Source organism: Lepus europaeus, chromosome 5 (assembly GCF_033115175.1).
Source record: "Lepus europaeus isolate LE1 chromosome 5, mLepTim1.pri, whole genome shotgun sequence".
Lineage (NCBI taxonomy): Eukaryota > Metazoa > Chordata > Mammalia > Lagomorpha > Leporidae > Lepus > Lepus europaeus.
The window spans coordinates 86,271,005-86,298,473 of record NC_084831.1 but is presented as its reverse complement, the minus strand read 5'-3'; the positions used below and the strand labels follow the sequence as shown (position 1 = coordinate 86,298,473).

Here is a 27,469-nt window from a genome sequence, read left to right as displayed (position 1 = left end):
TGAATATATGTTCAAGTGATATTATAGAGTAACTGTTAATTTTGGTGTTATAATGACATTGGATCATGTAAGGACAGTTCCTTGTTCTTCAAAGATGTGAGCTGAAGTATATAGTAGTGCAATATCACAATACCTGTAACTTACACTTAAATGGTTCAGAAAAAATCTGTACATGCACATATATACATATAGAGAAAGAATGAAAGCCAATATGGCAGAAATGGTAATTGATGGATATAGCTGAAAGGCATATGGGTGTCATTGTACTGTTATTTCAGCTCTTCTTTAGATTGAAGTCTAAAAGTCAATCTGCTATCTTTCTAAGGAAGTGTCCTTCCTGTGGCAAGATAGAGTAGGTTATAACCAACATTGAAAACACAGATAAAGAGGCAAACAGGAATGGACTGTTAGGCATATCCATTACAACTTCTCTTTAAAATGAGCCTGAACAAATTTGTACATTTAAACGAGCCTGGGATTCTTGTCTTTTCTTTCTTACCGCCCAATATTTTTTAAAGTTATTTACTATTAAACCCCATCCTTCTCCCAAACACTTGTTCAAAGCAGCTTAAAATGGTACTCATTTCAGTTTTGCTGCACTTTAACATACAAGAGATGTTAACATGCTTTTTAGGACCATACAGAAAACTTTTCCTGTTGTCTCTTTAATCTTCTAGCTTGGTGCAAGACTACATTTAGTTGTTCAACTTTTATTTATTTGAGAATTAGAAACAAGGAGACAGAGAACTTCCGTCTGCTGGTTTATTCCCCAAATGCCTACCATGGCCAAAGCCAGGAGCTAGGAATTCACTGCAGGAATCCCACTTACATGTCAGGAGTCCTGTTAGTAGAGCCCTCGCTGCTGCCTCCCAAGGTCTGCATTAGCAGGAAGCTGCAGTCAGCAGCAGATCCAGGTAATTGGACCCAGGTACTCAGATACTGGATTCAAGAATCTTAACCACTATGTTAAATGCCTGTTCCTGTTCAGCTTTTTTAAATAGTATGCTCAAGTGCAGTGGATGTGTACAAAGGACCTCTGAATAAAATGTCAACTTTCTACCGTGACCATATACACGCTGCACAAATACATACTCACTTTTTATTTCCTGTGGACCATAGCATTTGTTGACTTTTTAATAAACTATAACAGAATATGTGACACATCCTGAGAACATTCCCTCTCTTCCCCATCTTTCCGCTAATTATAGTTGTCTGGGCACAGGAATAAAAACAGGGGAATGTGTATGCCTCAGGTTAACAGGTCATCCCAGTAGTTGAACCTCAAAAGCACAGCTCTTACTACAGTGTTCCTCTATATACATTTATGTGTTAAAGTACTAAACATCTTTTTAAAATGTCAGCTTGTTACATAATAGTTTGATGGGAGATTTGGAGTCATTATTTCCCTTAATGCTATTTCTCCTTCAGAAATATTGATGCTTTTTAAATGTTAAAAAAAATTATTTTGCTTATCTCCAAATTTTGGGTTTTTTTTTTCTTTATTCTTTAGAGCAGTTATCTTAATTTTTAGTCATAGTCATCATATGTGTGGAATTCTTTTATATCCTAAACATTTTATTTAGTTACTCTTCATACATTACTAAAATTTAAGGTAATATTTTCTGTTTGAGAGCTGGGTTAACCAAGAAAGAAATTTGAGTTCAAAATTGAACCAATGTCAGCAGACAAGGAACTGACCAGCTGAAACTAACATGGAAATAATGTGAAGTGAAACTGATAGCAGAATTGAAAGAAATATTAATTTAAGGGCCCTTGACAGTTTCCCTCTATTTTTGTTCTTAAATATATCCACTCAGCAGATGTAGGACCTGTTAATAAATGTATGAGTCTTGGTCATTTACCATGGTGGTAGTAGCTTGAAGAAATATTTATCTCTTTGTTACATATAACATATTAAAATCTATAATAAGAATAAATGTGGAATGTATTATTTCAGGTCCTTAGAAGATAGGATGAGATATTTTATTATTGACATACATACATAGAATTTTTAATTTGTGTTAGAAATAGTTCTTTCCCAAAGGTGGTTCACACCAGTGCATTTCAGACTCAAGTCTGCACACTGATTGTGTGAAGACCACCCCATCTGTAGTTTTCAAGCAACATTCCAACTGCTTAGAATTTAGTAAGTCAGAAATGTGTTCCTTTAATCCATATGTTTATAAAATTCTCAGTCATATTTTTTATAATCATCTTTGGGAATCATTGGTTTAAATATCTCCTAGAGAATATTGTTATTTATGTTACCATATTCATTTACTTAGCTGTGTCTTTTTAAAATTTTTTTTTTTATCCAGTGGTACAGTTTTACTGCAGGTAACAGAAAATCCATTTCAAACTGACTTAAGTGGCTGGCGCTGCAGCTCACTAGGCTAATCCTCTGCCTGCGGCGCCGGCACTCCGGGTTCTTGTCCCAGTTGGCGCGCTGGTTCTGTCCTGGTTGCTCCTCTTCCAGTCCAGCTCTCTGCTGTGGCCAGGGAGTGCAGTGATGGATGGCCCAAGTGCTTGGGCCCTGCACCCGCATGGGAGACCAGAAGAAGCACCTGGCTCCTGCCTTCGGATCAGTGCAGTGCGCCGGCCGTAGTGGCCAGTGAAGCAACAGAAGGAAGACTTCTCTCTCTCTCTCTCTTTCTCTCTCTCTCTCTCTCACTAACTCTGCCTGTAAAAAAAAAAAAAAACTGACATAAGTAATAAAAACAATTTATTGGGTCATGTAACTAAAAAATCTAGAAGTGGACTATACCCAGGAGAAGTTGGATTTGGCTCCAGCTTGCAGTTAACTCTGATTCTGAAGGCTCTGCCTTGTCTGTCTTCTCTGTTCTCAGGAGGTTGTCCTCGTTGTGTTAAAATGGCTAATGGGTGAGCTTTATGTTCATATACAAGTTGAGCATCTCTTACCTGAAGTGCTGAGACCAGAAATGTTTTAGATTTCAGATTTTAGAATATTTTCATGTACTTATGATATATCTGGAGGATGTTATCAAAACTAAAATACGAAATTCCTTTATGTTTCATGTGTACCTTACAGAGTCTGAAGGTACTTATTTATATCCAATAATTTCAGCATACCTCTGTTTGACTACTACCCGTCACGTGAGTTAGGTGTAGATTTTGGAGCAATTTAGATTTCGAGTTTTCATAGGAACACCTAACCTGTATCATGATGTCTAGAATAAGATTCTATGGCCCATAATTTCCAGCAGAAGTTTTGAAAGCCACACTACTTGAGCAATCACTGAACCAATTACTGTGCAAAAGTATGATTATCCTGTCTGTTTTAGACCTTGCCAATCAGGTCCTAACTATGGGGTTAGATAGGCATAATTCCAATGCTATTGCCAGTACATAATAAGAGAAAGGATTTTGAGGTAACAGCCACAGAATCTACCACAAAATTTTATAGATAAACCTATAACTCAACTGACTCTCTTAAAAATTCTCTTTTACTGAAGTCCTGGTCTATATGATTTAGTCATACAAGTTGAGCATCTCTAATCTGAAAATCTACAATCTGAAATGCTCCAAAATTTTAGAGATAGTCATGACTCTGCAAGTGGAAAATTCCACACTTGACCTCACCTCTGACCCTAAGCATTTCGGATAAGGGATACTCAAGCTGTATTACTTTCCAGTTTAAGTTTCCAGTAATATGTGTAGAGAGTAGTATCCATTACCAGAGCAAAAGGTAGATTTTAAGTGAAAAATCATTAACGTTTGGGAGATACATTTCTTTCCATATATGCAAAATGAAGCACAGTGTGAACCCATGCTTCCTTCCCAGCAAATGGTGGGGATAATGAGGTTATTAAGTTATTTTTATTGTGTTTCCTCCTAGTATTTTACTATTAAAAATTTCAAACATACAGAAGTTGAAAAAATTGTTCAGTGACCACTCGTAAGTCTGCAGCCTACATTCTATTAATATTTTGATGTGCTTGCTTCTCCATTTCTTTATCCACTCTTTCTTCTTTGATACATTTCAAAGAACTTACTTTGCTGTACTTCACTCCTAAACATTTAAACATGCATATTATTAACTGAGTTACTGATGACCTTTTGGTTAAGAATCTCATGTACAAAGCTCTCTGGCTTAGGACTCTAATGTGAATCAGATTATTGCAGAAAACAGTACTGATTGCTAAAATAATTATTCAAAGATGTGATTTTGTACCTTTCACGAATGTCACTTTATACTCTCAATATATAGGTTTCATTTATGGTGTGATAAAAGGTATAAATTTAAACTCTACAATGAAAGTACAGTAGAATACCAATATTTTTTATATATTGGGCCTCTTTAAGTTTGTTACTAATTAGTTTTACTTAGGAAACCAGTTAACTGGCAATCTGTTGTTATCAGCTAGACCAAAAGAAAACCTCAAGAAAATGCAGGATCTTAGTAAATTTATTAGTGTAGCTGACATTTTCCCACCTGCTTATCAGAAACAAACATATGGACACTGTTTGAAAATAGAAAGCTATAAAAATACTTCTAGAAAAATCTTAACCATTGGATAGCTAAAAGAACTGTCTCAGACAACCACTTCTTAGAGTATAGTAGTATGTTGTAATGTTTTTTGGTGTTATAAACATATGGTTACTCAGTTTTTACATTTAAAGAGCATCCTAAAAGGCTTTGAGCTAACATTTAAATAAGAACCTATTAGCAGAACATATTGAAATCAAAGATTTTTAGATGAAAAGTCATTCATACTTTAACTTAATTAAATAGCAGTTAGGACCTCTCTCACTTTTCACTTTTATTTTTGAAATATCAGCTGCATTCCCTAGGGCAGTTGTTAAATCAGGATATCTAGAGCAGAGCTTCCTAGCTTGTGTGTCTGTCACACTGGCATGCCACTAGTGGGTATGCTGTGATAGTAACTGTCCCATCCTGGGGTCTTTGGTAAAGCCTGGCGCTGCTTAGTCGCCCTTCCTCTCTTCTCAGTTGACCCAGTAGGCGTTGAAAATTGTTACCCATTTTCTGTGTATGTTTGTGTTGTCTTCACAGAAACAGTTGGTTCTTAGGATCTCAGAGCCCAACTTCTTGAATATCAAAGTTTTCCAGAAGAAAACCCAACATTAAGCTTTGTGGTTACCATGAAGTCTGAATGGGACAAATATATACAATTGGACTCGATATGTAAAGTTTTTTTATGTTTGGTCTTGTTTTCTATAATGAAAAGTAGATCAAGGAACACATTTTTTTTAAGTCATAAAATCCAGGAAGGCTTCTTAGATTTTCACAAGCGTCTTTCCAGAGTGTTTTTGTTGTTTAAAACATTGCACTCTCTCATTGTAAAGTTTTTTAGCTACCCTGTTTTGCTTTGTTTACTGTCTTTCCACCAAAGAAATCAAGTGCTGTAACAAAATTTTCAGCTAAGTAATATAAGTACTATAAGACCCACCTCTGGAGCAAACAGATCTTTGGAGTCCCTTGGTTGAAGCAAGATTTAATGATTCCTGTTTTGCTGGAATTTTTTGTTTTTTGAAGATTTGTTTATTTGAAAGGCAAAGTTACAGAGAGGCAGAGGCAGAGAGAGAGAAGGGGGGGGGGGGGGCTTCTATCCACTGGTTCACTCTCCAAATGGCTGCAATGGCCAGAGCTGGGCCAATCCTAAGCCAGGAGTTTCTTCCAAGTCTCCCACACGGGTGCAGGGACCCAAGCACTTAGGCCATCTTCTACTGCTTTCCCAGGCTATAGGAGAGAACTGGATTGGAAATGGAACAGCCAGGTCTTGCAAAGATTTGGTATGAATTACTGTTCCTGCCCATTCTAGAGCCTTTTTTTTTTTTTAAGATTTTGTTTATTTATTTGAGAGATACAGTTACAGACAGTGAGGGAGAGACAGAGAGAAAGGTCTTCCTTCCGTTGGTTCACTCCCCAAATGGCTGCAACGGCTGGAGCTGCGCCAGTCCGAAACCAGGAGCCAGGAGCTTCTTCTGGTCTCCCACATGGGTGCAGGGGCCCAAGGACTTGGGCCATCTTTTACTGCTTTCCCAGGCCATAGCAGAGAGCTGGGTTGGAAGAGGAGCAGCGGGGACTAGAACTGGCACCCACATGGGAGGCCGGCGCCGCAGGCAGAGGATTAACCTACTGCGCCACGGCGCTGCCCCCTCTATAGTCTTTCAAACCTAAAGTCTTTTCTGCATTCTTGAACTTTTCTCACAATGTTAAAGCCTGCCTTGGGCTTTGTCATCTTGCTTGCCTTAGAATTTTTCTGCTGTCCCACATGATATTATTGTTGTGGGATGTCCAAAGTCCACAAGAACTTTGCCTTCATTTAAAACTACTTTTCAGCTGGCGCCGCAGCTTAATAGGCTAATCCTCCGCCTGCAGCACTGGCACACCGGGTTCTAGTCCCGGTCGGGATGCCGGATTCTGTCCCGGTTGCCTCTCTTCCAGGCCAGTTCTCTGCTATGGCCTGGGAAGGCAGTGGAGGATGGCCCAAGTGCCTGGGCCCTGCACCCCATGGGAGACCAGGAGAAGCACCTGGCTCTTGCCTTCAGATTGGCGCAGTGTGCTGGCTACAGCAGCTATTGGAGGGTGAACCAACAGAAAAAAAGGAAGATCTTTCTCTCTGTCTCTCTCTCTCACTGTCCACTCTGCCTGTCAAAAAAAAAAAAAACAAACTACTTTTCTCCAAGTCTGACTCCAAATTGCAAACATTTAGTCTTTCCATCTCATCTAGAAGGATTTCTTCCTAATAGTGGACTTTGCTTTTCATTTAATCAAACAAGCAGGTGAACATGATTCCAAAACTAGCCCCCCCCCCACCTCCAAAAAGAATAGCTGATCCTATGTATCCAAAGGGGGTGATTCTTATCAAATAGTGCTCTTTGGAAGCTTATTTGCTGCCGCCACTTCCCATGTCATATATGGGATGAGAATAATGGTTTTGTTTATTTTATACCAGTGAACATTCTCCCTCCTTCTGTTTTGTCTCCTTCCTGCAATCTTCCTTCCTGCTGTACTCACTCACTCCCCTCTGCTTGACATCATTGTTTTCCACTTTGTGGAGATGCAGCACTGAGGTGCAGTAAGTCTAGAGTCAATCAAAATCTTGGGATGAAGCAGCCATGAATATGACCGGATTGGAGCCGTGAGCTCCTTCAACTTCTTGTATAATGCTTTTGTTCTGTGCCTTTGAAATGTTTCCATTAAAATTATCTCACTCTCAAAAAAAAAAAAAAAGTGACATGATTAAAAATAAGATCCAGGGACTGGTGCTGTGGTGTAGCAGGTAAAGCCGCTGCCTGTGTGCTGGCGTCCCATATGGGTGCCAGTTCAAGTCCTGGCTTCTCCACTTCTGATCCAGCTCTCTGCTGTGGCCTGGGAAAGCAGTAGAAGATGGCCCAAGTCTTTAGGCCCTTGCACCCACTTGGGAGACCTGGAAGAAGCTCCTGGCTCCCGGCTTCAGATCAGCTCAGCTCTAGCCATTGTGATCATTTGGGGAATGAACCAGTGGAAGAAAGACTTCTCTCTCCCTCTGCCTCTCTGGAACTCTGCCTTTCAAATAAATAAGTATTAAAAAAAAAATAAGATCCAGACATAAGACATAAGTATATGTAAGTGTGTTAGCTCTAATTGTAAGGCCATAAATGCTATGTAGGGCTGTAACTTTCATCTTTAGTTATTTATTGCAATTTACATTTAAAACATCAGATACCAAAATAAATATTTAAATAAAGATAAACTTTTGTACCAAATCCAGGCTAATTTACTCAGTCCTTCCCATGAATCTCCATATATACTTGTCTGCTTCATTGTTTCTCTTGATCAGAATGCTGTAAATTAGGGTAAAAGTTTCTTTGTGACTCTTAGGCAGCCAGTTCATTGAGTCTTTAAAAAAAAAAAAATTCTTTTTTTTTAATTTATTTGAAAGGCAAAGTTGGAGGGAGAGTTAGAAAAATCTTCCATCCACTGGTTCACTACCCAAATGATGACAATGGTTGGGGCTGGGCCAGTCCAAAGCCAGGAGTCCGGCGCTTCCTCTGGGTCTCCCGCAGGAGGCAGCTTTACCTGGTATGCTACAACACCGACCCCTTCATTCGGTCTTTAAGTTTCCTCGTCTGTGAAATAGGAGCTTCAATAGTATGTCGCACAGGGTTATTGCGATGATTGCATGTGAAGAGCTTAGAATAATTCCTGGCACATTCTAAGTGCCAATCTCTCTCCACCAGAGCCCTATAGAAAATTACAGGCTACAGAAGAAACATTTTGAATGAGTTCTTTCAAGGATGGTCCGTAGTACCAGTCTAGTTGCATAGGAATAAAATTAAATCACATGCGGTGACGTGGTAGTCTTCAGGACTGAATCCCTTTGGGGAACCTGAAATGAGAAAGTCTGCTATGTGTTCAATAAATAGTAGCCATTATTGTTTTATTTCCAAGTGACAGAAATCCATGTTCAAACTGGATTTAATAATAAAGGTACTTTATTGTTTTGTGTAAATGAAAAAGTAGAGAAGATTTCACAGATGGCTTGATTAGTTTTCTGGACTTGGTATCTTTGCAGTTTTGTTGGTTCTGACTTTTCTCTGGCCATTGGATCAAACTAATATTTCAACTAAATTTTTAAAGGAAGAATTTTTTTTTCTTAAATTTGGCTTATGGCTATAAATCATAAGGTATCTTATGTATCTAAGTTTTGGATTATAGTAATTATTAAGTAAGACAGTTGTTTGCTTTTGTTGTATCTGATATTCATGTGTTTAAATATATAAGAAAACATTTTAAAGCCTATAGAAGGTATAATTTTGCTTTTGCACTTTTACAAATATGAGTTAGACAATCAATTTGGCTAATAAAAAAGCCATCTGCACATTAATGTTTATTTCAGCCCAATTCACAATAGCTAAGACCTGGAACCAACCCAAATGCCCATCAACAGTAGACTGGATAAAGAAATTATGGGACATGTACTCCATAGAATACTATACAGCAGTAAGGAACAATGAAACCCAGTCATTTGCAACAAGATGGAGGGATCTGGAAAGCATCATGCTGAGTGAATTAAGCCAGTCCCAAAGAGACAAATATCATTTGTTTTCCCTGATCGGTGACAACTGAGCACCAAAGGGGAAACCTGTTGAGGTGAAATGGACACTACAAGAAACAATGACCTGATCAGCTTTTGTCCTGACTCTAGATGTACAATGTAACACTTTATCCTTTTTAGTATTTGTTGTTGTTGCTGTGGTGGTTGTTCTAGTACTAGTGGTTGAACTCTGTAATTAACACACAATTATTCTTAGGTGTTTAAATGTTAACTGAAAAGTGACCCCTGTTAAATTTCAGAGTGGAAAAAGAGAGGGGGGAGATGCACAGTTTGGGACATTTTCCAATTAGAGGTTTTTAAGACAGATTGCCAAGAGAAAAATAAACAAGACAAAAGGGAGAGGAGTTATAGGAAGAACTTGATGAAAATATCTGGAGAAGAGATTACAGGTAGTTGGGATGCAGTTGAAGCAGCAAGGACCACGAGCATAGAACAGTGCTCTGGAGAGTCGCTACCCATTCAGTTGCTGCAGCAGTCCTATCTCCGCTTACTTCCTGCCGAGGATGTTGGGGGAAAGTATGTAGAGAAAGAGCAGGGTGGAGTTGGCTGAAGGATGTCCAAGGGCCTTGCATACTGTGATTTGAAAACCAGCAATAGGAATCTCCACATTGGAAAATGCTATAACCCATTTTTTAAAAAAGATTTATTGGGGCCAGCACTATATTCTGGTATCAGGTGCTATTCAGTATTTTCCATAGATGTCTCTGGACCAAAGCTTCTTAAAATGCTAAGCATCAATAAATGGCTCCGTAATTTTAAGTTACCAAAGACAGTCCTGGTTTTACTCTTCCATAAGCCCTTTATCCCAGAAGTTCATGTTTGTTTTCAGGTGATGTAAAACAAAAAGGAGGCCGGCACCCTGGCTCACCTGGCTAATACTCCGCCTGCAGCGCCGGCACCCGTGGTTCTAGTCCCAGTTGCTCCTCTTCCAGTCCACCTCTCTGCTGTGGCCCAGGAGGGCAGAGGAGGATGGCCCAAGTGCTTGGGTCCCTGTACTCGCATGGGAGACTGGGAGGAAGTACACGGCTCCTGGCTTCGGATTGGCGCAGCGCCAGCTGTAGCGGCCATTAGGGGAGTGAACCAACAGAAGGAAGACCTTTTTCTCTGTCTCTCTCTTCTGTCTGTAACTCTCTCTCTCTCTGTCTCTCTCTCTCACTGTCTAACTCTGCCTGGCAAAAAAAAAAAGCCAAAAAAACAAAAACAAAAAGGAAGCTCCTCCAAATCCAATCCCAGTCTGTATTCCTGGAAAATCATCCCAACAGTCTTTTGAAACTCTTGGGGTTAGGGAGATCTTTTTGCTGGCCATCTCTAGGACTCCATATATATATAATATATACTATATATATATATATATATATATATATACATATAATTTTTAAGTTGATTTTTTTGAAAGGCAGAGAGAGAGAGAATATGAGACTGTATCTCTTCTGTCTGCCAGTTCATTCCCCAAACGCCTGTAGAGAAGCCAAAGCCAAGAGCCAGGAACTGCATCTCAGTCTCCCGCATGGGTGGCAGAGACCCAATCACTTGAGCCATCATCTGCTGCCTCCAAAGTGCACATCAGAAGGAAACTAGATCAGAAGTGGAGATGGTACTCTGATATGAGATGCAGTCATCTTAAGCATAATCTGCTATGCCACAGTGCCATCTCCCAGTATATTCCTGAGATAATCAAACAGAAGGGACACAGAGCTGTCCCTTTCCTTTTGAGAGTGATTTGGAGAACTTATTCTTTGTTTGTTTGTATGTTTTTAAATTTTCCAGTGTATTTATTTAAAGGGCAGAGTTACAGAGAAAGAGGGAGAGACACACAGAGAGAATTCTTCCATGGCTGCTATGGCCATGGCTGGGCCAGGCTGAAACCAGGAACCTGGAACTCCATCTGGGTTTCCCACGAGTGGCAAGTGCCCCAGTACTCTGGCCATCTTCCACTGCTTTTCCAGGTGCATTAGCAGGGAGCTGGATTGCTTAACCAGCTACTCCACAACACTCACCCCTGAAGAACTTTTTCTTTTTGCCCTTTCCTTTCTGTTCCCCAAGCAAAAACAGATTCCCAGTGTAGTCGTAGGAGGCTTCTTGCCATCTTGACTAAGCCATGGGTTTCATGGATAGTCATCCACCTTCAAGATAACTAGATAAGTGGCTTTAGAATCTAGGGTAATTTTTTTCATTAGAAGATCCATTAGTTTTCTAAGACTTCCTCAAAAGGTGCATTTTGTAAATTATAAACAACTTTCATTAAGCGTCATTTGGAGCCATTCAGTTTGAGTTACTTTTCAAAGACAGTTTAAGAATGGATTTGATCAGCACTCGGCTAATTGAAGGATGTACACTTATGCTGCCCTGTTTCTTGAAATATTTTAGTACCTACTGTGAAAATTATCTCTTGTTTTTGCTTTGTTGTCACAAAACAGAAAGAAGAAGGAAAGCTTCAAGGACAGCTAAACAAGTCTGATTCTAACCAGTATATTAGGGAACTGAAAGATCAGATAGCTGAGCTGAATCATGAGGTAAGTGATAAATTTTGATCTTCACATATTTCTTCCTTCCGTCCTCTGTATGGTGACAACCCTTGATTACTGGTTATAAGACTGACTTTTTCATGCTAAACATTTTCTGTGAGTCCTTGATTATAATTAATAATATTTTAGAAGATTATCTTTTTAATAAGGATTTTTCTGTTCTAATATTGAAGACTTCTTTTCCTAAAATCTTAATCATGCTCTAAAAAATTGATGAATATTTTATGGCAGTTTTTTGTGTGTGTATATTTTTAAAAAGTGTTGATGGTTTGCCTAGGTGTCAAAGTTACTTCAAGTAAACTAAAATTTTCCTTTTACTTGTGGTATTTGCTGTTGTGAATAGTAGGGAAGTCTTGTTACTCGTGAATTCTTTTCCCCCTCATGGTGCTATTACTGAGATTGCAAAAAAAGGATACTTGCCTAATATCAGTTAACAGATTTCTTAGAATTTGAACGCTTTTTAAAACTGGTTCTGGGTCTGTATTGTTCAAGACTTGAAATTTTAAGAGTTTTACTAGGAACTGTACTGAAAGTATTGAAACTAATGTGTTTTACTTAGAAAGATAGTTTTTGTTAATGTTGCTCTAGATCAGTAGCTGTGTCTTTTATTATTTTGTTATGATAAACATCTGGCTAACATGAATGGAAAGGCATGTTTATTTTTTTGAATTATTTGTAAAATAATGTTTATTCACAGTAATGAGATTTGAAAGGCTACTATAAGCCTTGTTTGTTTAAGAAAAAAAAAGAGAGAGAAGAGAGGAAACTTGGTTTGGCCACTAAATAAATTCAAACCTCAAAGGAAAAAGTTTAGACATTACCCTTTCCTGGTATTACAGCCTTCAGTTAAAGTCTGTAGCTTGGGTAATACCTCCTAGAGGGAGGCAGTCAGAGTAGATTCTGAATGAAGATGAAACAAAATACAAACAAAAATGATAAATCGGGGCTCATTCATGTAAATAAATTTTTTAGCCATGATAACATTTGAGGGATTCAGGATCTTATACATATTATCTTTATCTGTTTGTGCACATTTTTTAATAATCTATTTTTATCTGTAGCCCTGTATGAGAGAACAAGTTACAAATAGGTATGTTCTAGAAATCCTTATTATTTTGAGAACTCTGGGAATTACTCCTTGAGTTTAGAAGGTGTTCTCAGAGGAAATTTTGACTAAAATAAAGCATTTTAGTCCCATCTAAAATGTAGAAGTATAGTGGTAAGGAGGCTTTGATATTACTGAATTAAGGAAATTATATATGGAATGACTATTTTTAAAGCTAGTCTTAAAAGCAGTCAATAAATGTTAATTTTGTCTGTTATATGCTAGATTACCTGGTTTGTCTAGAGAAACAAAATTTTGGTAGGATGCATCTGAGGTATTTGAAAGTAGATTTATTAGGATAGTTGGTTCATGCAGTTATGGCAACTGAGAGATTCCCCAAACAGATTATCTGCAGGGTAGAGATCTGGGATGCCAGGGCACAGTTCAGTCTACGTCTGAAGGCATCAGAACCAGGAAAATCAAGAATGTCACTCTCAGTTCAAAACCAGAAGCCTGGGCCACTGGTCTAAGGCCTGGAACCCAAAAGCCAGTAGCTGACACCCAAGACAAAATCTAGAGAGCCAAGTGTGTTCAGCTCTCAGTGAGGGACCAGTGTACTTTTTTTTTTTTTTTTTGACAGAGTGGACAGTGAGAGAGAGAGACAGAGAGAAAGGTCTTCCTTTGCCGTTGGTTCACCCTCCAATGGCCGCCGTGGCCAGCGCACTGCGGCCAGCATACCACACTGATCCGAAGCCAGGAGCCAGGTGCTTCTCCTGGTCTCCCATGAGGGTGCAGGACCCAAGCACTTGGGCCATCCTCCACTGCCTTCCCGGGCCACAGTAGAGAGCTGGCCTGGAAGAGGAGCAACCGGGACAGAATCCGGCACCCCAACCAGGACTAGAACCCGGTGTGCCGGTTCCGCAGGCGGAGGACTAGCCTAGTGAGCCGCGGCGCCGGCCGGGACCAGTGTACTTTCCGTGTTCATTCTGTCCACACTCCCACCAGTTGATGCTGCCACACACATTAAGGCTGGCTCTTGCCACAAGGCCCACTCAGACTCACATGCTACACTCCAAAGGAAACACCCTCATAGACACTCAAAATAATGCTTTTCCAGTTCTCTGGGTATTCCTGAATCCAGTCAACTAGGCACCATAAAATTAACCATCAAATTTCCCTTGTCTAAAAGTGGTATTTTCCTAATCAGGACTGATAGAAAATAATTCACATGAGGTTTACTTTTAATGTTTGTGTGGGTAGAGGGCTTGTGAAGCAATGAAAAGAAAACTAATCAACAGAGAAGAATTTTAGATATATTGTGTGAATTAAAGGCTAGAGCAGAGTATCAAGAGGTGTTGATCATACAGTTCAGAGCAGTCAAGGTCCTGGGCTTAAGCAGGTGCAGGTCAGAAGCTATGGGGGAGAGCAGAGGAGGAGTACAGTGCAGCTGAGGATCCTGTGTAAGGCACCAGAGGTGAGAGAGAGTGGGTTGGGAGCTGAGAGAAGGCCATATTAACGGAACGGTTAATGTTTGTAGCAAGGGAAGGGTAGACTGAATAGAACCAAATTATGGTGAGTCTGCAGAGCTAGAAAGGGATTAAATTTACCACATAATTTAAGCATGTATGAGTATTTGGTTGGAGACTACTTTACATGATGCATTCTGAGCAGAGTTTAATTCATTCACCAATTTCAGAGTTTTATCAGTAGGAGAGAATCAGTGAAAATAAGTGAAAGTTTAAACCAAGATACTGGTTCTAGTAGACTTACTAGAAAAGTAACATTTGTCAGACCAATAAGGTATTATATAAAGTATCAGCTTTTTATTCCAGTATTTTCATTCTTTTATGTAGCACTTCATAATGAGAAAGGGGAAAAAAAGATAACTGAAGTCAGTCCAATCTCTTTAAGCTGACATGTACTCATATGGTAGAATTTGCCAGACCCTTTGGGTTTTACATGAAAATTAACTTTGAAATATTAGTGTTGTGTTTGAGCATGTGACTGTTAATAGTGACTTTGTTAACTGATTTTTATGTTTATCAGTGTTGAAGGAAATGTTGAGAGAAACGTTGCAGATTTGTCTTCCTGAAGTTGGAAAAATGTTGTATAGATTATAACAACTATGACTCCTTAGCATAGACAGCTGTGTGAAATAATAAGATTAAGCAGGGTTTGTTTTATGAATGCTGAGTAGATTGCAGGTCTGTAATATAATAGCAATATTTACCATTTATCGAATACCAGTACCTACCATGGGCCCAGCATTGTGTTGGACACTCCATCCGTATGGTTACCACCCCTCCTAACAGTCCGTATGAAGGTGATAGTGTTCTCAGTTCCATGGATTTGGAACTGAGATTCACAATGATTAAGTGTCTTGCTAGGCAGGCATACAAGTAGGAAGAAATTAAACCAGTTGAGAATCCAATTTGCCCTGTTCTTTTCTGTGTTGCTTGCACAGACATCAGAAAACATGTCATCAATATCCGAAATCTTAAGAATGGCAGTTAATGATAGTTTTCATGCTTTTGTTCTGCCCTGACACATAAGTTTTGCATACCTCCAGTAGGTGTGTTCTGCCACTGACTAACCACAAGAACTCCCTGTTGATATTACAAATGGGGATTTATCTGCAGTTCCATAATGCTGCTGTGATCCCTCCTACTGTCTTCTCTGACTCCCAGCTCCTGCCATTCCTGCCCTAACTACATGGCCAGTTTTGCTCCTAATTTTACCTACTTCCTATGGAAACTTTTAAGTTTGGACCCTCTTACACCTTGCCAAGAACTTGACAGAATCCATTGTGGAAACCCTGGCTTCCCTAGACCTAGGATAAGAGCATGATGAAATCTTCCCCTACTCCCTGCCTCCTGTTCTCATAAGAGCGAACCTGTGACTCCAATGCAAGTGCTTTCCTTATCCTACCTTCCACTACTCCTCCCTTCTCCCCCCATCATCAGAGCACCTACCAAATACTAGGAACTAGGTTTAGAAGTGAAGTTAAAAGAAGGTTGAAAACACAGTCTACAGTGGAGATGGGCATACAAATAAACAAATTGCAATACATTATGAAAAGTGAAGTAGGTACTAGTTACCATTTATGTAGTGGTTACTCTGAGCCAGACACTGTACTAAGTGTTTATATTTCCATTATTTAATCTTTACAGCAGTCCTGTGAAGTAATTAATATTGTTATTGTTCATATTTTACATGTGATAAATGGAGGTTCCCAAGGGTTCAGTGCCGCCTCATGATCATACACTAGTCAGTAATATAAGTTGGGTTTTTTTAGTTCAGGCTGTATGACTCCAGTCTAGCTACTATAAACTATAAGCTCAGCCACTGTATGCTATATAGGCTATTTGAAATACACAGGAATAAGATAGTAACAAAATCTGGGCTGAGTTTTAAAAAAATGAAAGAAACTTGTCAGGTAAATTGAGCATCTAGAACATTTAAGTCAGACATGAAAGAAAATTGTTGGTTACAGGAATTAATAAGCCAGCTACATTTCGACTGTCTTCTTACAACTGCTAGTCACTAAAGACAAACAATATTTTATAAATGCCAGAAAAGGGAGAGAAAAAGAGGTAGAAAGGCATTCTGGTTTAGAAGCCAAAATAAATGCACTTAGGACTTATTTGAATGTAGACATATTTGGAGCTATAATTGAATGGCTCAGCTACATTACCAGTTAAGTAGACTTCTCTGGGTCCATTAGAACCTTGCTACCATTTACAGTATTATTTATGGGAAAATGCATACTAAACAAATGGTTTGAACATTTTTTAGAGTATAGATGCATTTTTACTCCTTTTTGATGGTGATGTAATAGCTGTTCTGGTGGATGTTATGGGAATAAACTTATTTCAGACTAAGAATAACATATAGTGGGGCCACTGTTGTGGTGTAGTAGATTAGGCCTCCACTGGGACACTGACATCCCACGTGGACCCTGGTTCGAAACCTGGCTGCTCCACTTCCAGTCTAGCTCCCTGCTAATGCTCCTGGAAAAGCAACAGAGGGTGGCCTGGGTGCTTGGGCTCCTATATCCATGTGGGAGACCCAGAAGAAGCTCCTGCCTCTTTGCTTGGGACTGGACCAGCTCTAGCTGTTGCAGCCATTTCGGGAGTGAATCAGAGGATGTAAGACCTCTCTCTGTCTCTCCTCCTCTTTCTCACTTTCTCCTATCTCTACCTCTGCCTTTCAAATAAATAAAAAGTAAATCTTAAAAACAGACAAACAAAATAACATACTAAAAATTACTTTTCCCAATAAACAGCTTTGTTGAATTTTATGATGTCAGTAAAACAATTTTAATGCGTTTTATGACTTAAAATTTCATAGCAGTTGGGGCCAGCACTGTGGTTGATGGACTTAGTCTCTGCCTGCGGTGCCAGCATCCCATATGGGTACGGGTTCTAGTCCCAACTGCTCCTCTTCTGATCCAGCTCCCTGCTAATGACCTGGGAAAGCAGTAGAAGATGGCCCAAGTGCTTGGGCCTCTGTACCCATGTGGGAGACATGAAGGAAGCTTCTGGCTCCTGGCTTCAGATATGCCCAGCTCCGACCATGGCAGCCATTTGGGGAATGAACCAGCAGATGGAAGACCTTTCTCTCTGTCTTTAACTCTACCTCTCAAATAAATAAATTAAATATTTTAATAATTCTCATAACAGTAAATCTGGTTCTGTTTGCTTAGTAACTTTTCTATATAGAGCACATTTCCCTGTTTTATTAAGCATTCTGTGTGGCAGCTGCTAAGCCAGGTGTAGGTCCTTAGATGATTGTTTAAATCTTCATGATTATCCTGTCAAATTATTCCCATTTTGTAGATTCAGAAAGGCTAAATAACCTATCCAAAGTCACAGAACTAGTAAGTGGCAGAGGCTAAATTCTGGACTAGGACTTTGGGTCAAATTGCAATGCATTAAACTGGAATGAAATAAAACCAAACTAACTGTATTTTTAAAAAGAAAGAAAAGCCTTTAAAGCATTTGTATTCATACCCTTCCATGTTCTAAATTAAATTAAATATGCAAATGCTGCAAAATAGCAAATTATAATTTTTTGAGGAAAAAAGAAAAATAATTGTAGGAATATAATATAAAACCATGAGTAAGACCAACACAGAAATGCATAAAAGGGGGATTTCTGTCATAAACATTAAAGGGAAAATTGGTCACTTAAATATTTTAGAGTGTTTGAAGAACAGACCAGTTAGTTAGAAGAGCCACAACTCTTCCTGACACTGAGACTCAACAGCTGTTTCTCCAGTGCACCTTCATAAAGGAGACCTACTATGCATTCCCTTAGAACAAATTCATAATCATAAAATTTGAGCAATTTAAAGAACAAAAACTTTTTTAATAATTCTTTTGTTTAGAGGCAGGGCATAGAGAAAAGTGCCCAAGTCACAAGTTAACAGCTCAGTAAATTACCATAAAGTGCTCACACTCATGTGCTACCCCCCAAGTCCAAGAAACAGACCCCAGAGCCCTGTCCCTACTCTCTCCCTAACATTACTCATGCTGTCCTCCTCAAAGGTGACCATGAACTCAACTTCTGATAAAACAGTTTAAATTTTGGAACTTTAAATTAATAGCTTCTTGCAGTATGTATTCTTTCATGTCTTGCTTCTTTTGTTCAACATTATTTGTGGGATTTTACTGTTTCATTTTAACATGTAGTAATAGGCTGTTCACTTTTATTGCTGCATAGTTTTCCTTTGTATAAAGGAAAATTGCAGTTTATTCTGTTGGTAAACCTTTGGGTTATTTCCAGTTTGATCTATTAGGAACATTATTGTTACTTCATGATCAGAGAAGAAAGTTCTTACTGTCCTACAGCCTCATCAACATGTAGAATTGTCTGTAATTCTAATTTCAGCCATTTTGTGGCTATGCCGAGGTTTTAATGTGCATTCCTCTGGCTACTACTAAGATTGGATAGCTTTTCCCCAGCTTTCAGAACAGTGTCGACATGTGGTAGGTACTCCATGTAGAGATTTTTGATGCATAAATGAAGTTTGTGAAAATGTTTACAGAGAAGATGACATATAAGCTGCGAAGGGAATGCTAAGAATTTTCCTGATGTGCAGATGTCAGTAGAAAGAGCATTCCAGACAGAAGTAGCAACTAGCACAAAGACCACAGAAGAAAATGAGTGGTTTTTTGAGAAACCACATTGAGAAATTGTAGTGTAGTGGAGAGTGTGGAAAAAAAATGGTATAAGATTAGAGAGGTAGGTGGGATCAGATCATATACAATGCCTTATAAGCTAGCATACATAGTATGTTTTATTTTTAGTATAATGGGAAGCCTCTAGATGGTTTTAAACAGGGGGAGATGTGATATCATTTTACCTGCCTGATAAATGGTGTATTAATTATAGATAGGGAAGAATGGAAACAGAAAAATATTAGGAGTCTGTTAAAATAATGCAGGCAGGGGCAAAGGTGGCTTGGAAGGATGAAGGAAGTGGGAATGTTTTAGATGTGAATGTATTAGAGGTATGCTTCTCTCATAAGAGAAAGCAACCAATGACTCCAGAGATTTGGGACTTGAGCAATTGAGTGAATGCTGGGTTGTTGCCACTGACTAGGATTAAGGAAACATTGCAGATCAAGAACTCTGTTTTGTTTACATGGAGGTTGAGATTCCCGTAAACATTCAAAGGAAAGTGTCAGATAGGCAGTGGATTTGGGAATCTCACGTTCTAAAGGGACGTCAGGACTAAGAGTAGGAACTGGCATATAAATGGCATTGATTTATGAAGAGTAGGGAGTCTGTGCACAGGTTCTGAGGCACTCCTCAACTTCGAGGACAGACAGGAGGGAAAGTGGAGAGTATGGTAACACAGGAGTCCCAAGGAAGACTTTAAGAAGGAAACATTGCAGCACAGGGCCCAGGTTTTAAATTTCCTTTTTCTTTCTTAGACGTGAACTTGCTAAGAACAATTTCATGGACCAAGCAGTGTTTAAGACACTGATTAGGATACTGGCATCCCATATCAGAGTGCCTGGATTCAAGTTCCTGCTCCACTTCCAATCCAGCTTCCTGCTAATGTTCACGCTGGGAGGCAGCAGATGATGGCTGCAATATGTGGGTCCCTGCCACCCATGTGAGAGACCCAGATGGAGTTCCTGGCTCTTGACTTTGGCCTGGCCCAGCTCCAGCAGTTGCAGGCATTTGGGGAGTGAACCATTGGATAGGTGATTGTGTGTATCTGCCTTTACAATAAATGAAATAAAATTTTAAAATTAATAATCAAAATACCAAAGATAGAAAAGAACTTAGTCATTTGGTTCTGTAGTTACTGATGGCTGTTTTTTTCTCTGTTTCATAAGGAAAAATACTAGTTTTTACTTTCTTCACTATATGCTTGCAAAGCTCCACATTTGTTACCTAGTTTAAAGAGGGTTATACAAGAACAGTATTGGCAAACTACATTGACAGCAACAAGCTACTTCTGGAGGCAGAAATAAGAATCAAAAATAAAGTTTTTATTTATACTGATGACTACTGATGACTTAATTTTAATTTTTAAGAAAATGTTAATGTTTGCAAGAAACTTTAAGGTATGGAACTATAAAGTTGTGTATATGTTTTTGTAGTAGAAAATGCTAGTTTTCCCTAAGAGTGTGGCAGCTTCTTTAAAAAAAAAAAAAAAAAACAATTACTGGTTTCATAGATTTGTGTTCTCTCTTCTTTTTATTATTTATTTGAAAGACAAAGCAACAAAAAGATCTTTATTCCCTGGTTCATTCCTCTTCTGAAATTCCAAGAACAGCCAGGGCTGAACCAGGCTAAAGCCAGGAACCAAGAACTCCATCTGGGTCTCCCATGTGGGTGGCAGGGACCCATCATGTGCTGCCTCCCAGAGTCTGCATTAACAGGAAGCTTGACTGGAAGCAGAGGGGGGACGCAATCCCAGGCATTCTAGATGTAATGTGGTTGTCTCAAGCAGTGACTTAACCTGCTGCACCACAACACCCACTGTAGCTTCTTAGTATAAAAAACTATGCTCTTAAATTTGTTCTTTCTTTTTTCTTTTTTTGAAAGATTTATTGTATTTATTTGAAAGGCTAGTGACAGGGAGAAACAGAGAAAGAGATCTTCCATCTACTGGTTCATTCCCCAAAATGGTAACATGGCCCAGGCTGAACCAGGCCAAATCCAGGAGCTCCTACATGGGTGGCAGAGGCCCAGGTACTTGGACCATCTTCTGCTGCCTTCCCAGGTGCTTTAGCAGGGAGCTGGATTGGAAGCAGAGCAGCTGGGACTTGAACTGGTGCTCCAGTATGGGATACCAGCATCACAAGTAGCAGTTAACCCCCTGTGCGATAACCCCAGCCCCTAAATTTGTTCTTTCTAAAGTACCACGCATGAGCTCATTCATGCCTCAGGCAAGTAGTTTTTCTTCCCTGCCCAAAGGTTTCATGGAGATAATGAGTTACCTTATTTTTCTTCCTGTGAACCCAGGCACTCCAGTGTAGGATATGTGCATGCCAACCAGCATCTTAACCACTAGACCAAATGCCCATGCACATAAGTCTTAAGAAACCACTTCAAAGGAAACTGGAAGTCAAGATGCTCCTTGAATTACGGGAAATAAAGACAGATGAAGGAAATGACACTGACTATGTAACCCAGAGTGATAGTTTTCATGGTTATTTATAGCAGTTTTAAGCAGATTTTATTCAATGAAGAGGAAGAAACTTCTTTCTGCAACCCATGAGGAGACCATACTAGTAGTATATTCAGAGCTTAGACATGAGGAAAATGGACATTAAGGTCTCTTCCAAGGGCCAGCATCATGGTGTAACAGGTAAAGCTGCTGCCTGCAGTGCCAGCATCCCATATGGGCACTGTGTTCATTTCCCGGCTGCTCCACTTCCAATTCAGCTCTCTGCTAATGGCCTGGAAAAAGCAGTGGAAGATGACTTAAGTGTTTGGGTGCCTGCCAGCCACAGTGGAGACCCAGAAGAAGCTCCTGACTTCAGCGTGGCCCAGCCCTTGGCATTGCGGCCATCTAGGGAGTGAACCAGCTGTTGAATGATATCTGTCTCTATGTCTCCACCACCCCTCTTCTAACTCTGACTTTCAAATAAATGAATATTTTTTTAAAAAATAGGTGCTTTCTATCCCAGTCCTGTGCTAAGTGTATGAAAGTCCCAGTTGTTAAGGAGTTCAAACTGGGAGGGAATGGCAGTTTAGTCTGGGCAGTGCTGTGGTGCCCCATGGCATCATGGCCTAGAAGCATGTCAGAAAGTCATAGGGCTGCCTGAACTGTCTTAAAGGAGGAGTAGAAAATAACCAGGAGAAGGATAGCAGGAGAGTATGTCAAGCAGAGGCATTTATGCAAAGATTTGGAGGCAAATAAAGGAGACCAAGAAGGAGCACCATACAAGGATGAGGAAAGGAGTGTGTATTTGGCTTAGCAATTAAGACGCCGCTTGAGATGTCCACATCCCGTATCAGAGTAGCTACGTTTAAGTCCTGGCTCCACTCCCAGTTCCAGCTTCCTTTAATGATGTACAGCATGGGAGGCAGCTGTGATGACTCAAGTAGTTGAGTCTCTGTTACCCACATGGGAGACCTGGATTGAGCTCCCAGGTCCCAGCCTCAGTCTAGGACCAGCCCTGGCTGTTGGGCATTTGAGAGTGAAGCGATAGAGATAGAAGTTCTGTCTCTTCTCCCTCTCCCTTCCTTCCCTCTCAAATAAATAAGTTTTTGTTTTTCAAGTAGGAGAAGAAAGCTTTACCGAGGGGCAACTCTGAAACCAAAGAGAAACTTCCTCTGTTCAGTTTGTTTTTAGTGTGTGGTACTGAAAATAGCATTCATAGAGATTGATCTGATGGCTGAAGAAAAAGCTGTCTTAAACAAAAGGAAATCTGTAAAATACAACCTGTTTCCTTGATTATGTTTTGGAATGGCTTTGAATTATGTTCTTTTGAGGTCTTGGCCCATAAGATGTGGTTCAGAGCTGATTTGAATCTTTTCAGTCTAATTTGGATATTCTTTTTCTATTATCCACTAAGCTATCCAATTCTTTACCACACTTGTTTTTAATCTTCTATTTTTTAATTGTTAAGAATAATTTTTCACAACATGGTTTAATTCTATTTGCCTTCATTTTATAATCAAATAATGTGTTCATTCTATTGAATCTCAGGTATGAAGTTCCCAAAGAGCTTCAGTCATTTTCTTTTGGTCATTGTAATACCCAGTATTAATTGGATCAGTGGGGCCTTTATGTACTTTCATTAACATTATTCCTAGTGTGCTAGAAACTCAATAAAATTATAAAGTATGCTCTATATTTTCAATGTAAAAAATTCAGTTTCTTCAACTATGTCAGGTTTTTAAAATACAGTAAGGTCATTTTAAAAACCTTACTTTCCTTCAGATAGAATAATTCAAATTTTTTAAAAGTTTATTTTTGGGGGCTGGCATTGTGGCATAGTGGGTAAAGCTGCCACCTGCAGAGCCAGCTCCCAATGTGGGCACTGGTTCAAGTCCTGGATGCTCTATTTCTGACCCAGCTCCTTGCTAATGCGCCTGAGAAAGCAGTGGAGGATGGCCTCACTTAGGTCCCTACACCCATGTGGGAGGCCCAGAAGAAGCTCCTGGCTCCTAGTTTCAACCCAGACAAGCCCCGGCTGCTGTGGCCATTTGGGGAGTGAACTAGTGGGTGGAAGATTCTCTCTGGTTCTCTCCCTGGCTCTCCTGCTTTCCCCCTCTGTAACTCTGCCTTTCAAATAAATAAATAAATCATTGTTTATAAAACTGATTTATTAAAAAGGCAGAGAGAAAGATAGACAGGGACCCCTTATACTCTAATGCCCACAACAGCCAGGATTAGGCCAGGTCTGAGCCAGGTTCCAGGAACTCAGTCCTGGTCTCTTACATGGGTGGCAGGAACCCAACCATTTGAACCATCACCTGGTGCTTCCCATGGAACACGTTAACAGGAATTGGAAGAGGAGCAAGGATTCAAACACAGGCACTCTGATGGAGAATCTAGGCATCCCACATGGTATCCCAACCACTGCATGCCAAAACACCCGCCCCTAATAACTCAATTTTAAAATGCTACTTGTTTTAAAGAAACAATAACATGGCATTGACAGTTTTCCAAAGTGGGAACGTTTGAAAATGTGCTCTACTAATTTTTAAGTGTCAGTTAAAGGGGAATTGATAAAAGTTGATAGCTAGCTCTCTGAGATTTACAAAAACTAAAAATGTTAAATTGTGGTTGGAAGTCTTTAGTCCAGTCAATCACGTGCTTTTCTTGAACCATATCTCACAGATGCAGCTGGACCTGAGATAATCAGATTTTCACTCCCCACAAGCTGGACAGCTGAAAATGTCATGCCAGTAGTGCTTGTCACAGCCTCAGCGCTTCTCTGCTGCCTGCCTGATTTAAGTTGTTGTGGTCAGTCTGAGGAACCTGTGATGTGATAAGATAGCATTCATGAGGTCATGTGGTTTGCAAGTGCCCAATCTTAACTGAGCAGCCTGTGAGCACCTCAGGATAAGGAAGAGAGGAATACTAACCTTGTCTGTTAGAAAGCTTATTTTTGTGTTCTGTGGCAAAGTAGGGTGGGTGTGTGGCTATACGCGTATAGTATATATTTTAAAAGTTACTTTCTGTCAGGAGTTTATATTATTCTCCTGAAAAAGGTAAATAATATAAATTCATTTTACTGTACTTATTAGTACTTAAGTCTGAAGTATTAAACTTTTTATTGCAAGTATTTTCTGCCTACTTAAAATGAAGCTCTAGGAGGTAACCATGGTTTCTTTTCTGTTGAAGAAAAATCTGGATATAGATTTACATTGTTTATGAATATTATTTTAATCCATTAAAGTACATTTCTGCATTTCCTAGATAGGAAATTACTTATTAGGCAGGCATTTGGCTCAGAGGTTAAGCTGTTGCTTGGGATGCCTGCATCCCATATTGGAGTGCCTGGGTTTGGCTCCACTCCCAGTCTAACTTTTTGGGAGATGCAGGTACTCTTGAAGTACTGGCTGAAGTACTTGAGTCCCTGCCACCCACGTGTGAGACGCAGATTGAGTTCTTGCTTGGCCCAGCCCTGGCTATTGAGGAATTTGGGGAGTAAATCTGCAGATGAAAGAGCTCTGTCTCTCTACCTTTCACATAAATAAAAAATTAAATATATATGTATATATATATTTGAAAACAGGAAAGAAAAAATTACTTATTTGTAGTTTGGAAACATCTCTGTGGTAACATACCCACAAAATGGCTGTTTTACCCATAACTATGTGCATATGTATGTATATGTAATAGCTTTTCTGAAATATTATTCAAATATTTTACAATTCACCCATTTAAAACAATAAGTCAGTGATTTTTAGTATATTCAGAGCTGTGCAGCCATCATCACAATCAATTTTAGGACATTTTTATTTCAAAAAGAAATCCTGTAGCTGTTTGCTGTCACACCCCATTTTCCCCTAAGCCTCCCTCCTAGCACCAACAACCACTGGTATACTTTCTATCCCTGTAGATTTCCTTATTCTGGACATTTCATATAAATGAAATTATGCGATATATGGTCTTCTGTGGCTGGCTTCTTTCACTTAACAAAATATTTTCAAGATTCAGCAATGTTGTAGCATGTTGTCATTCCTTTTTATTGTCTAATATTTCATTCCTTTTTGTCTAATATTCCATCATGTGGACATACCATACTATATCTTATTTATTCACTAATTTGCTGATTGTCACTTGGTTTATTCTCACTTTTTTACTATAAAAATAATACTGTGAGCATTTATGTATAAACTTCCCATGTGAACATAGAACACCTCAAAAAGTTTGTGAAAAAATGAAATAAAAGATAGTGTGGGAGCCGGCATTGTGGCATAGCTGCTAAGCTGCCGCCTGCAATGCCTACATCCCATATGAGCACTGGTTCATGTCCAGGCTACTCCAGGTACCTGGGTCCCTGCACCCATGTGAGAGACCAGGATAGAGTTCCTGGGTCCTGGCTTCAGCCTTAACCGTCATGGCCATTTGGGGAGTGAACCAGCAAATAGAAGATCTCTGTTTCTCCCTCTGTCATTCTGTCTTTCAAATAAAATCAGTCTTTAAGGAGAAAAAAAATGAAAGATAATGTGAACTTTCCATGAGCATTTTGAAGCCCCCTGATTCACTTTGATTTGTCTAGGTGTACACTTTGTGAAACTACTAGGCAGTAACTGTGTTTCACCATCTGATGAACAGCCAGACTGTTTTCCAGAGGGGCTGTACGTCTTGCACTCCTACCAGATGTGTATGAAGCTTCTTTGTGATTTCTCTGCCTCCTTATTAACACTTTCTATAATTTGTCTTTTTGATGATAGCCATCCTACTAAGTATACAGTGTCTCATTGTGGGTTTCTTGCGCATTCCTCTGATGGCTCATAATGTTGAACGTCTTTCCATGTGCTTAATGACTGTTTTACTCCTTTTGAGGGAAATGTCTATCCAGATCCTTTGCCCATTTTTAATTTCACTGTATTTGAAAAGCAGAAAGAGACTGCTGGAGAGCATGAGGTAGAGATACAGAAAGAGATCCTGGGGCCAGCGCTGTGGCTTACCAGGAAAAGCCTCCATTTATGGTGCTGGATTCCCATATGAGCTCTGGTTCAAGTCCCAGCTGCTCCACTTCCAACCCAGCTCTCTGCTATGACCTGAAAAAGCAGTAGAGGATGGCTCAAGTCCTTGGGCTCCTGCACCCACATGAGAGACCTGGAAGAGGCTCCTGGCTTCAGATCTGCCCAGCTCCAGCCATTGCAGCCATCTAAGGAGTGAACCAGCAGATGGAAGATCTCTCTCTCTCTCTCTCTCTCTCTCTCTCTCTCTGCCTCTGCCTCTCAAACTCTGCCTTTCAACTAAATAAATAAATCTTAAAAAAAAAAAAAAAAAAAAGGCAGCAAATGTCTACAGCAGCCAGGGTGGGCCAGGCAAAAGTCAGGAGCTAGGAACACAATTTGGGTCTTCCACGTGGACCACAGGGACCTAAGCATGTGAGCCATCATCTGCTGTCTCTTTGGGTACATACCAGCAGGAATTGCATCAAAAATGAAGGACTGAGGGTCAAACTAGGCACTTCATTATGGAGTATGGGCATCCCAAGTGGCATCTTAACTATGCCAGACACCTGCCACTTTTGCCCATTATAAAATCGGTTGTCTTTTTTTTTTTTTTTTTAAGATGTATTTCTTTATTTGAATGGCAGAATTACAGAGTGGCAGAGGCATGGAGAGAGAGAGAGAAAGTGAGAAAGTCTCTGATCCACTGATTTACTCCCCAGATGGCTGCAATGGCCATGAGCCAGGAGCTTCTTCTGGGTCTCGCATGTGGGTACAGGGGCTTAAGGACTTGGGCCATCTTCCACTGCTTTCCCAGGCCATAGCAAAGAGCTGGATTGGAAGAAGAGCAGCCGGGACCCGAACTGGTGCACATATGGGATGCTGGCACTGCAGTCAATGGCTTTACCTGCTACACCACAGCACTGGCCCCAACAGATGAATTCTAACTTTGCCACTTTCTAGATGTTTCTAGTAATACTTTCTAGTGTTATTCTAGACAAGTTAATTCACTTCTCTGTCCCTCAGTCATCTCGTGACAGTTATTTTGGGGATTAATACTAAAAAGGCACTTAGCACAGTGTATGAGACTTAGAGCTACATAAATGTTCTTATTATACCAACTATAGCACAAAACATTTATACATCATACAGTCACAAGGTAGTATTGTAAATCTAATGGCCCTAACTCCTCTGCTTCCCTGG

The 27,469-nt window shown here is 39.7% G+C and overlaps 1 protein-coding gene across 4 annotated transcripts in view; it reads left to right on the top strand.

The window, feature by feature from the left end:
• EVI5 (ecotropic viral integration site 5) overlaps positions 1-27,469 on the top strand; it is a 232,658-nt gene that overhangs the window by 177,981 nt on the left and 27,208 nt on the right. For all 4 annotated transcript variants that reach the window (XM_062191739.1, XM_062191738.1, XM_062191740.1 and 1 more), the window contains one exon: positions 11,501-11,596. In XM_062191739.1, coding sequence (XP_062047723.1) covers positions 11,501-11,596 — 96 coding nt within the window. The remainder of the gene's footprint in view (positions 1-11,500; positions 11,597-27,469) is intronic.